General features: G+C 41.6%; 1 protein-coding gene across 1 annotated transcript in view; it reads right to left on the bottom strand.

Annotated features, from left to right (window-relative positions):
* Positions 1-6,987, bottom strand: part of LOC133151094 (multidrug and toxin extrusion protein 1-like) — a 31,697-nt gene extending 24,710 nt beyond the window's left edge. The window contains exons 1-2 of the mRNA XM_061273846.1: positions 6,745-6,987; positions 6,506-6,607 (exon numbers count right to left, since the gene is read on the bottom strand). Of these exons, the coding sequence (XP_061129830.1) occupies positions 6,506-6,607; positions 6,745-6,891 (249 nt within the window). The 5' untranslated portion in view covers positions 6,892-6,987. The remainder of the gene's footprint in view (positions 1-6,505; positions 6,608-6,744) is intronic.
* Positions 6,988-12,965: the final 5,978 nt, after the last annotated feature.

Genomic DNA, 12,965 nt, shown 5'->3' with positions numbered 1-12,965 from the left:
CCCCGTGAGGTGTAATTAACTTCTAATTTTATTAATTAATAATAATCAGGTCCATTGTACAATCTAGCCACCTCTTGACTGCATCCTATTGGGTGCTAATGTCCTATTTTCATCTCCAATTTGTCAATGACTCTATGTCTAATTGTTAAGCTGGATGGACTAAATGTGATCCTACTCTTATTTCATACAATTTAGCCTATCTGTTTTATCCAAATTTATCCTCTGATTATGATGCTTTTACTTTTTCTGTAACACTACACCTTTTGTTCCTGATTTATTTATTTATCTTTTATCAAGACTCCTCAGTTGTGTCAAGTTCAGTGCCCAAGCAAGCTTCCATTCACTTTGACCCAAGCCCCACCAAGTATTGATTACGCCCCAGCAAGGAGTCCAGTTCGCTTGTTGCACATTTCATGTCTCATGGGTCTTTCGCCGCACCTCATTGTCAAGTTGTTGTCTTTAGTTGTAGCCTCAGAGCCAACTCATTCCTCACTCTCGGATGAGTCCATTTTCAACTGAGTCCATTCACATCTTGTAAGTTTCTTCACTCTCGCCTCAGAGGATGTCGTTTTCCTCCGGAGCGTTGTGCTCCCCCCAAGCACAAATATAGTCCTTCTTTGCTCTTGCAAAAGGTCAAAGGTGCCTCAGAGCCATGCACCGTTTTCTTGTTGTTCTCAGCTGTCGGTGGAGTCTCGGGATCGAGTTTCAGGGTCACTGCTGGATACTGGAAAAGACAGACTGGGACACCAAACTTAAATATCGTCTTCCAATTAGCCATTAATTACCTAGTACCTTTTGTTAATCAAACTTCCAATTCTCCTATTAACAACAATTTAATATACTTGAGAAAAACGTCGCCTTTCCTTCATGAGTTCTCGGCTGTATTGTGATGGACCTTATTTGAACAATTTTAAAGTGGCAGATTACCCCAAACTTAAAATTTCAAGTCTTAACTGTGATTTCTCTCAATTATACTGTGATTTCCAGAAGCTCATCCTAATTTCAGGCTACATTCTATTGTTTGTTTTCCTGCCTTTGATTTTATGCAATCCTCTCTATCATCTTTTCACCTTTGCTGATTTGAGCCTTCAATTTCAGATAAAGTTTCCCAATTTTGCGTACAGAATGTACATTATTCATAATTAAGTCATGTTCCAAACATTGCATCCTCTCTGGTTTGACCTCAGTATTAGTGGTGTTATGCTCACTTACCGATATTACTGGACTATCTTGAATTTTTAATTCTCCGCCACTACATCGAAGGCCATTTCTCAGCTGTTCACTTTTCCCATGCTCCAGTTAGGCTCCATTACTCGAATCTAGAATGTGATTTTCATTTGAGTTTCTTGCTTTTGGACTTCTAAAATGCTCCTATCGCTAATTTATTTGTACCGAGCATACTTTTACAAGAGTATTAAAAGAACCAACAAATTACTACCGAATCCAATCTCTCCTCGTTGGCATCTCCTCCTCTATTTTGAACTTGCTGCTTCTGACCTGTGCGTCTTGTTACAGTGGGCAATGGTCAGCCTTGTCGGGCCAACGCAATTTACGAGCAGGCTCTCCATGCATACAATTCAGTCCTATGTCTAAATCCAGAGAATTCCTTTAATTCCAGCTGCTGCTGTGCAAGTGAGGACTTGATACCGCTCTTGCTCTCATAAATTAGTGTTGACCGGTTGAGTTTTCTTTAGACACTCAATTCACCTATATTTGTGTTGTAGTGGTTAGCTCTCGCATGCTCCTACTCCACCTGTTAGACGGCTGTTAAACATTAATCCTAAATTCATGCTGTGTCTCTATGTCCTCCTGGAGACAACGGATGTATCCGCCGTCTCAGGTTTTTTATGTAACCGAAAATCTGAAGTATTGAGGAGAGCCCCAAAGAAACGAGTATCAATAATTTGTTTTCAATTTTGTCATCCTTTCAGCAATTTAAATTACTAAGTTGAGCTTTTCGTCAGATCCAATTTCCTATTCCTCTCAGAATGCTAAAAGGAGCGTCAGCTGGCCTTAGAGGGGTCCCCCATTATTTATGAGGGGGCCACACTCTTCTGCCACCGCTTGCTGTCGTCCCAGCATGTTTTTCTTTAGATACATCTATATTGGTGTCGTATTGGTTAACACACGCATGCTCCTATTTCTCCAGTTGGTCATGCATTCTTTTGCTCCTTCAGCATTCCGTCTTCCATCATTTTGTCATAGTTCCTTTCGCTGCTGGCCACGCAGGCCCCTAAAATGGGCACAACTCCAGCCATTCGCACCGCCCCGACGTCACCCGCGCGGGGAGGGGCCAGCCTGAAACACAGTGGGCAGGTACAGGTTGGCCACCCTGCCGCCCAGGGGGCCGGATCCCTCTCCCCGCGCGTGCAGCGCAGGTGGGCACGCGCCCAAAGCAACGAGAGCACACCATCCTTATCCGTTCCTTTTGCTGCTTCTACAAGCACACGCTCACACCCATGCGCGCTCATGAGCATAACCACACACACGCACGCACGCACTCACGAGCACGCACGCACACACACTCACTCCCGGACACGCACGCACGCACGCACGCACGCACATACACACTTACTTACGGGGCCCCCACATACACTTCAAGTGTCCCATCGCGCGCAAGCTCAAACAGACAACATTTAGCTGACAGAGTTCACAAAGATTACACACGGACACAGAAGACATACAACGGGATTCGAATCCAGTCCACATTTTGCTTCTTCCCAACTGCTGCTGAGCAGTTTGGTCGTTTTAACTGTCATCAGAGCAGATGCACTGACAAATACGCACGTCTTACTTAACTTTTGTGTCGTTTCGTTTCGTTCCTAATAGCGCTGTATATCTCCCCTTTATTCTGCAGAATTTAACTTAAGTGTGCACACAAATTACTTGTTATATCACTACTAAACCCCCCAGAGGCCTCTTTTCCACGTTTTCCATTTTCACACAGCAGCCGCACAAAACCTTCGTCCAATAGCGGTTTTGTCGCCGGCTCAAATTTATCAAACTTTGACAGACGTGCATGCTATTACAGTGCGCCTCGACAAATCGGGATCGGACCGTTGCCGCGATAACGCACCAGCTACCTCTGTATTCAAAAATGACAGCCCACCGAGTTTACTCTGCCATTTTCTTGCACCAGCGTTTAAATCGAGGAGCCTTGTAACCCACACACACCTCTAATTCGATCAGTGTCCAAACGACGTGGCTTACGCGCGCTTTATTTTCCTCGGTACCCTTAAAATCTGACCGGATCTCGGCACCCATAACTGGGTCTGACCGGACCACTTCGGCACCCTTAAAAAAGGGTCTGACCGGGTCACTTCCACATTCATGCTCACAGTTACGGATGCCAAGGCTGCGCACTTTTCCTATTTGCCAAACGCGGTCAGCGCAAGCCTCCCTTTTTTGTTGGACTTTTGACGGAGACTAACCCGGCCACCGAAACTCTCCACAGGTGCGCACTTGGCCCGTACGGCCACTGAGTGCGACTGCAGTGTCTCGGCTTTTCCAGGAACTACATCTGGGGCGGGTCGTTTCCTGTCGCAACAGTGTTCAATCGTATCTGTGTTTTCGCCTCATTCACACAGCTAAAATTTCTATCCTCCATCGGATCTGTCACCAAACTAAAGTCCACGTTTTATGGGACTTTCTACCATTCTTTTATTGTGACGGTCAACAGCGATGTCCCTGACAACCTGTCCCGTCACGAGCCACACTACTTCGGGCTTTTTTCTTTTTCATCATTCATCATTCTCACCAGACATGTCACTCACTCCACTGTGCACATTCCCCATTAAGTTTTAAGTTACTGTTCACTTTTTATTTCTTATTTTTTATTTATTTTTCTATTTTTTATTTTATTTTTCCTTTGCTGCTTCTATTTGGGGCCACTCCCCCCTTCGAAAGTCGAATTATGACAACTTTTGACTGGGAGAGACAACTTACTCCCGGGACAGCTCATGGCCACATCAGATTCGGTTGTAACTGCCCCCCTCAAGGGGCCAACCCCCCACCTGTCCAAGAATCGAGCATATCGCGGCAACTGTGGGCGAAGCATCTCACCTTAATGACAGCCGCTGGTCGACCGCTGGATTCTCGCTCAGGAAGCGGGCAGGAATTCCCCGGGGGAACACGAATCCTGTTCGTGACGCCAAAAATGTGGTGAATGGTCTTTGTTGTTTCGCTGGTCTCCAAAAAAACACTCAGTGGACGATGGCTGGTCCGGGTAAGGAAGCACTTCGGTGACACACGGCTGATTGGGAAAAGATTTTATTCAACCGATGTCAAAGTGATGTCTCTCCAAAAGTTTGAGTGGCCCCAAAAGCCAAGATGTTTCAGCTCTCGACAGCACAGATGTTCGCCCCCAAAAAGCCCTCGCTCTTCTTGCTCTTGCCCATTGCGCCTTGCGCGCCCCTCGCTCTTCGCGCTCTCTTCCCTTGTCCTTCGCGCTGTTTCCCCTCTCTATCTGTTCTCCCCCATCATTTGTACCTCGTAAGACAACAGCTGCGGTCCGAGTCTCACTCTACTGGTTACTTCCGATGCCCTTAAAAGTGCATGGACAAAGGTCTTCCTGGTCACGGACGAATGGCCCTTCCATATTCTAAGTACCTACACATTGCTGAAACTAGATCGTCTCTGTACCGCAAAAATAGCTTAGGGTCTTCTCACTGCTGCAAGGTCGCCATTTAAGGTGACATACAGTGACGCATAGAATCCAAAATTTACCTCACCACCCTCACATATTTTTGTATCAGTTAGCTACTTTTTTTTTGCTACTATTTTTGAAAACAATTTAGATACGTCAAAAGGATGGGAGTGTTGTTAACGGAATAAAATAAAAATGAAAATGCTTTTATAAAAACAAAAAATTAACAACTTACTCTTTACATTTCCCCAAACTAACCAAAACTAATAATAATTATAGTGAGAATGTCCTTTGTTTTTGTCTTTGGCACTGAGTTTCATACAGAAGCCTTTGGGGTTGATTTAAAATGTATTTATTTTGATATTACTCCATGGTCGTTTCAATCAGTTTTACTCATCGATAAATGCATAGCACTTATCCTGCTCATTTGAAAACAGAGGTTATGAAATAAATATTTTTTTATAGTATATTATGTCTGTGTATACTGTATATGTTATACACGCTGTACAAATATTGTAATAAAACAAACACATTAATTTGTTATTGAACAGTTTGTCTATAACTCTCGCTGGTGAGATCACTATTTACCCAACAATTAAGTCAGAGAAGCAAAGTTTTACCATCTATTTCAGCTCGTTAAATATGATTTTTCATAGTATCTCTGACTCAAAATGTCACCAGTTTTTGTTGACTAAAACTAGAGGTGGCAAATCCAAATTCAGAATGTCAAAGCCCTGTCACAACTTGGAATTCAACCACAGCTGCTTCTCCTCAACTGGCATTCTACAACAAAAAAAACCAAAAAACATAATAATGTAACTTTTGCTGTTGCCTTTCAGCAATAAGTTCAGGAATGCTCTGCTTCACTTTGGAAATTACCACCCTCACATATTTTTGTATCAGTCAGCTACCTTTTTTTTGCTACTATGTTTTAAAACAATTTAGATACGTCAAAAGGATGGGAGTGTTGTTTTCTTATTGTCACAAATCATACAAGTGGTGTGGACAAAACAGACTGCGTTTGTTCTTTGACCTCCCCTGAACCCTTGAGGCTGGCTCACAGAACATCTGGGTAGTAAAGAACCACTTCGGAAGAACGTGCAAAATACACACAGAAACAAACACATCTCACTGTTGAGTCAATCTTGTCTTTCCAACAAAATCTAAATTTTGTCTGATAATTCATTATTTTAGATCATGTGGCTATTGCAGACAAATTTGCTTGGTCAATTTGTCTTTGACTTGTTGGGTAAATATATACATTATCTTGCCAATTACATCATTCTAAGATCATTTTATGAACATTTAATACGCTGTTGCTCATAGATTTGGAATACAATGATCTTGTTTTACAGCGGCAAGAAAATGTTATCAACATTTAATACGCCGTTGCTCATAAATTTGGAATACAATGTCTTATTTTACAGTGGCAAGCAAATGTTATGACGTCATTTCATCTATGCCTGATGCATGATGAACTCTGTGCCTTAGGTTAAAAGTGATAAAAGTAATTCATTTTGAGAACTATAATTATGGCCAACAGTCTATTTACCCAATGTTTTCCAGCTTTAAACAAGCCACTTCACAGTTTGAAAACCCTAGCAAACATTTCAAAAGTCCCACAAACTGACACACTTGAGTCATGCTGCACATGCTCAATCAAAATGAGCAAAATTATTGCTTTGACCAGTCCCCCTCCCAACGTTGATTTGCGTGACAAATTACAGAGCACTTTAAGGTAAAAAAACACAACAGCAATAAAAAAAAATGCATTGATTTTTTTTCTGAAAGTAACATTTGTCAGGCAAGTTAAATGTGTCAATGTACTATTGGAAATAACAATGGGGCAAATGTCCTCACCGCAATTGCCAGTGATACAGCTGCCAATTGTGTTTTCCCTAGATGACCGCAAAACACCATGCTGATGATACTGATCATGAAGATCATCATCTGGGAAAGGACCTGGAGTAGTTACAAACAAAGTGGTAAATGGGTTATCACCAGTATTAAGATTGATCAAATATACACACACATACATATACAATTACACAATTTGAGCCAAATGAAGCTTTGTCAGTCATTTCATCTTGGGATCTTACCACAGGTCCTGCCAGCTTCAAAAGTAGAATCACTTCGGTGCGGTAACTGGACGGGATGAATCCTCTAATGCGTCCCAACCACATGCCGCGAGAAGAGGCTCCATTCGCCTCTGAATCTTGCCTAGCCTCTTCGGAAGGCTCAACCATGATGCTTATAGTGGGCAGAGAAGGAGATATTAAGGCTCATTTGAAGTTAATCTTCTGTGCATTTGTGCGCCAGTGATGCAAGTTACTTGATCTTGCTGTGACTGAACCAGTGGAAGGGAGGGTGAGGGAAAGGGCGTTAACTTGGAGGACAGCATAATCCCATAAGAATTAAAACCAGTAGTTGTGCAGTCACAGCCTACAAGGTTTTCTCTGCTGCCCTAAACACACTCAGAAGCACTGACCTGCATTTTCAACTTACATTAAATTGTCTAAATTTATTTCCCAAAAATATATCTTCATTATATAGCTTGTGTCTTGGCTGCCCAGCTTCCAGACAGAGTAATGAGGAGGACACCATTTAGACTCAGACTTAGACAGACTTTATTGTCATTTTATAAACACTTGGTGCACACAAAACGAAATTTCGTTGCATACGGCTCTCAACAATGAAATGATATTTCGGCTGAATAAAAAGTGACATTTCTATATAAACATGAAATAAGATAAGTATAAAGCGCAGCAGTGATAAAGTATGTACACAGTGCAGGAAACAAAAACAGTATTTACAAAATCGACAGTAAGGAAAAAACTAACCTGGTGGACCTGCAGCGGATGCTGCGAAACCTCTTCCCAGAGGGTAGCAGGGAGAACAGTCCTTGGTGGGGGTGTGATGGGTCACTGATAATATTTCGGGCTCAGGACACGCAGCGCGGGGATGACAAGTCCTGAATGGAGGGAAGAGGAGCCCCGATGATCCTCTCTGCTGTCCTCACCACTCTCCTTACGTTCTTCCAATCAGAGGCGCTGCAACCCCCACACCACACCGAGAGACAGCTTGTCAGAATGCTCTCTATGGTGCTTCGGTAGAACGTCCTCATGATGGGTGGGGGCAGGTGGGCTCTCCTCATCCTCCGCAGGAAGTACAAGCGCTTCTGTGCCCTCTTGACCAGTGTCGTGGTGTTCCCAGTCCAGGTGAGTTCGTCTGTGATGTGGACCCCCAGGAATTTAGTGCTGCTGACCACCTCCACAGCTGAGCTGTTGATGATCACTGGAGCGTGGTGAGGCTGGTTCTTCCTGAAGTCGACGATGATCTCCTTCGTCTTCTCCACATTCAGTGCAGGCCATTGTCTCTGCACCTGCCCACCAACTGCTCCACCTCCTCTCTGTAGTCCAGGTCGTCGTTTTCACTGATGAGGCCCACTACCGTTGTGTCGTCTGCAAACTTCACGATGTGATTTACAAGTGAAGTGTGTGTATTTGCTTGTTTGTTTATAATTTAAGGTAACATTTTCAATTGCATTTGATCTTTTTTTCATTTTCAGTGTTAAACATTCTGCAGTCGCACGTTTGATTAATTTTCAACTAACCTTGCCATGCAACCACTATTTTTGGATGAGCTAAGGCAGGGGTGGGCAAAGTTTTTGACTCGCGGGCCGAACTGGGTTCTAAATTTGGACCGGAGGGCCGAACCAGGAGCAGATGGACGTAGTGTTTGTGTGAAGTAATATAAGCGACCTGTAAAGGTCATTGCATAAAAGATTTTGGCCTTTAGTAGGTAGTAAAGCATGGATATTCCAAACAAGTGTTTTGAAAACAAATGCATTTATTAACAGCATTAAAAAAATAAAAAAAAACACTAATAAACTGCTATCAGTGATTCTCATAAAATACGACACTGTTATTATGAATAACAGTCTCCATCACTTCAGTGCCTGCAGGTCAGATTAATGAAAGATGTTTAGCTTATGAGATCACATCAAACGGCAAACATACTGACCAAATATAGCATCTTGAAGAATCGGTGAAAGCATACATCCAAATAAAGTAATCAAAACGCCAACACGGTGAGGGGTATCTGAAAATCAGAGCAGAGTTTTAATTCACAAACACCTGCTAACAGAGGTGAGGAAACGGGAAACACTTCCTTAAAGTAAGCCTTAAGAACTTTACAGGTTAAGATTAGTCGCAAACAGGTGGTGCATCAATGTCCTTGAGCATCCTGCATTGTTTGAAAGTGAGAATGGTCGCTGGTCCCTGCTATGTGTACAAATCATATTCAAAATGCATTTTTTACAACAAACTTGAGAGCCTCCCCTTCATTTTCAGTGGGAACAGTGTTGTTGGTCTCCCTTTTTTGCTAGTGCGTCATAGCCTGGAGTACGTACACGCACTTGTGAGTGTGCACCGAGCTTTCTGACACGGCTTCCGGTAGTAAATGCCCAGGCGATTGGTTCTCCATCTACTGGGGAAACGCAGTCATTGCAGGCAAAATGACCCCAAAAAATTTTAATAATACAATTTATTCAGGGTTGGCGGGCCGTAGTTTGCCCACCACTGAGCTAAGGTGTCTTCACAGCGCTACCCCATCGTAAAGTTTTCAATTCAAGCAAAACTTAGTGTCTTACCTGCAGACATGGAACTGTTGTTGTGTTGTTTAGGCTGTAGTAGAAAGCGCACAATCGGTAAGTTGGTTGACAACTCCAACGACAGTTGCCTCATCTACATTTTAGTTCCTGTAAATGTCTTCCAGCCCCAAAGTCCAAGCCTCTACAGACTGAGATACTGCTGCCTGATGAAACGTTTATATACGGGCCGCAACCTCCTGGCAAGAAAACCTGTTGTGCAACATCACAGAATGTTTACTTATTGTAATTACAAGGTATAAAAAGACCTGCGCTTTTTTTTAACAGGAAACACACGTTCTGAACAGTTAAGGGAAAACTTTCTTGTTGCCTCTGTTGTTTATGTTCTAAATGAGAAGCACAACATTTTGCTTTTGAGTCTTTTGTTACATCAATAAAATGTGTGCTAAAAATGTGTGTGTCTTTTTTATGACATTGAAATATGACAATATTGACATGGTGGAACACTGGTTACAATGCAGAGGTGGTGAGTTCGGTTCCAGCTCCAGTCTGGAGTTCTGGAGTTTGCATGTTCTCCTCATGCCTGCGTGGGTTTCCTCCGGGAACTCCGTTTTTTCCCTCATTCCAAAAACGTGTAGTAGGCAGATTGTGAACTCCAAATTGCCCGTAGGTGTGCGTGTGAGTGCAAATCCATGTGTGCTCTGCGATTGGCTAGCGACTGATTCAGGTTGTCCCACGTCTACCGCCTGAAGCCAACTGGAATAGGCTCCAGCACGTCTGCTACCCTTTAGAGGAGAAGAGGTTTGAAAAATGGATGAATGAAATATGACAATTACGCCATGTGGATTATGTAAAACTGTGTGTGTGTGCGTGCCTGTGTGTGTGTGTACTAGTTAGCACGTCTGCCTAACAGTTCAGAGGGTTTGATTCCACCTTCGGCCCTCCCTGTGTGAGTTTGCATTTTTTCCCGGTACCTACGGTTTCCTCCCACATCCCAAAAACCTGCTTGGTAGGCCAATTGAGCACTCCAAATTGCCCCTAGGTGCGAGTGTGGATGGTTGTTCGTTATATATATATATATATATATATATATATATATATATATATACACTACCGTTCAAAAGTTTGGGGTCACAAAATTGTTTGGGTGACCCCAAACTTCTGAACGGTAGTGTATATATTTATTTAGATAATTATTTATAGATTATATATATAATCTTCTGTGTAAAAAATCTTATAATATATATGTACATTTATATTCATAGATTATATATAATCTTATACAAATATAAGATATAATTTATAATATTTAATTCACAATATTTTATTATAATAATATTTACACTACCGGTCAAAAGTTTGGGGTCACCCAAACAATTTTGTGACCCCAAACTTTTGAACGGTAGTGTATATATATATATATGGCAGTGATGTGACTATCTACAATGTTTTCAGTTCAGCTACTTGAATTGAGTACATGCCGAACTAGTTACAGTTTTGCTCAGCAGGCCGTTATGCACTACATAAATGTCAGTAAAACACCTTTTCATAAAAAACTACTGTATGTATTTTCACAATTTCTATAACATACTTTCAGTTCCCCTGATTGAGCAGAAAAGATTTTATATGCAAAAATATTTACATCTCAAGAACATTGTTCATTCTTAGCAAGAGCTCGTCAGTCCATGCAATTAGTTTTGGTTGCTTGTCTTTCTTTTGGACTGCAATTACCGTGATTTTCCATGCAAAATACGCCCCCGTGCATAATACGCACCCTAAAAATGGCATGTCGATGCTGGAAAAAAGCCTGTACCCATGTATAATACGCACTCAAATTTTGACTCTTACTCAAGTCCGTAAACGTAAAATGATTTCAGAAAAAAGATCATCTTCGGGAACAACCGGATGTTATTCTGCCGGTCAGTATCACTGCGCATGCGCTAGCAAACTCGATAGTGAAGAAATGTTTCGGATTTGTGTAGGGTACATTGTGACAGCAAACGAGCAGGTGATCGAGCAAGCGTCTGATACGAGAGCATTGTGTTCGTATGGAGCGTGTTGGAAGTGAAGAGCAGAGAAGAAAGGAACAAGGCAAAGTGTTGTGAAATAAAATATTACCTGTAATACGCATTTTGTTATTTGCCGATTGAAACTGCTAATTAAACTGTGAATTGAAACTAATAGGTCAAGAACTAAACTCTCGCTCTTTATATAGCTGAAGTGTCTTGTGCATCCGTTCTGCGCATACTGTCATGGCGGCCTCTGTATGATATCCGGTCTGCGATGGAGATTAAAAAACAAACAATATTTGACAATAACACACCATCAAGGATTGCACCATCGCATCAAACGATGTGTCGTCAATTATGAATTTTACTGACTAAGTGTGTTGGGCAGGATGGCTGAATGCGATGCGCGATTGACAACTAACAAGAAGAAAGGTGTGATTTCAAGTTTTATTTCAAGGGAGATTTTCTTAAAAAATTGTTGTACCATGCATAATGCGCACCCCAGATTTTAGGACAATAAATTAGTTAAATTTTGCGCATTCTGCATGGAGAATCATGGTATGCCAAAGAAAATCTGTATGCATGCAAGATTTTTCAACTACAAACTAATTACAAAAGGAAGGGGCACATGGATGTGACTGAATTTGTCTGAATTATTTATGTATTGTCATTATTGCAAGATTTCACAGCAAACAGGTGGTCAGGCTGAATATGTTAAATTGACACATTGGGGGGAAAATCTCAGAGAAGAGCCTTTTTAAACCAACAACAGCATCTACAGTAATCTGGATTTAATTGAATAAAATTATTATGAGAATAAAATCTTTCTGATGTAAAATACAATGTTAAAAATTTAATTGCACAATAAGTTGTCACGAATTGAATCTGCCACATCTGTAATACATACAATGCATATTACATATTAGAAATATGTATAAAAAAACATTTTTACAATAGGAGCCCATTTGCTATCACCATAACTGTCTCATCCATTAAATAAGCAACCCAAGTTTATCCCTGTTTCTCATCTGACAAAATTTAATCAAGACTTGTCTCCTTGTGTTGCCGTTTAGAGTTCAACTGCTGTTCCCACTCACAGAGCTTGATTGTCTTTTCTTTCTCAGGTGGAGTGTATTCTTCAGTCAATGCTTTGTTTTGTTTAAGCTCCACTTTTGTGCACGCTCTGCCTGCACCTAGTTTTCAGTCTTGCAATCATTGGCCCATATCAAGGTGCAGAATGAACACTATTGCTGAATAAACACCAAACACAATGCAAAGTGATTGCATTTACATACATTATTGACACGTTTATGGTCGTGGGTTTGATCGTGATGATTTACTCATGACATAAGAGATGAGTTGATATTAGAAGCAACTATTGAGTCCTCCAGTGTTCACTTAATGACTGTCCGTTACAAACCAACACGAGGCTCATTGCAGCAGTTTGTCAAGGAAGTGACGGACGATAATTCCGGCTGCTAAGATGGCAACAAAGATAAGTAAAATCAAGCTACGCTTCAAAAGCAGCTGTTTTACTGTGAGAACATTGGTAGTTGGAGTTTTAGGTTGATCTGGAAGCTGTTGGCCCTCTGAAGCGCTCTCACACCTGGATGTAGGACAAGTAACTGGGTCCTGGTTGGTGTTTGACTCTGAAGATTCAAAAACACAACTATAGTTTGAACACTTAACAGACAAAAATATT

Source organism: Syngnathus typhle, linkage group LG3, assembly GCF_033458585.1.
Source record: "Syngnathus typhle isolate RoL2023-S1 ecotype Sweden linkage group LG3, RoL_Styp_1.0, whole genome shotgun sequence".
NCBI classification, from domain to species: Eukaryota; Metazoa; Chordata; class Actinopteri; order Syngnathiformes; family Syngnathidae; genus Syngnathus; species Syngnathus typhle.
Note: the sequence above shows the minus strand (reverse complement) of the source record. Positions and strands in the feature narration are given on the sequence as shown.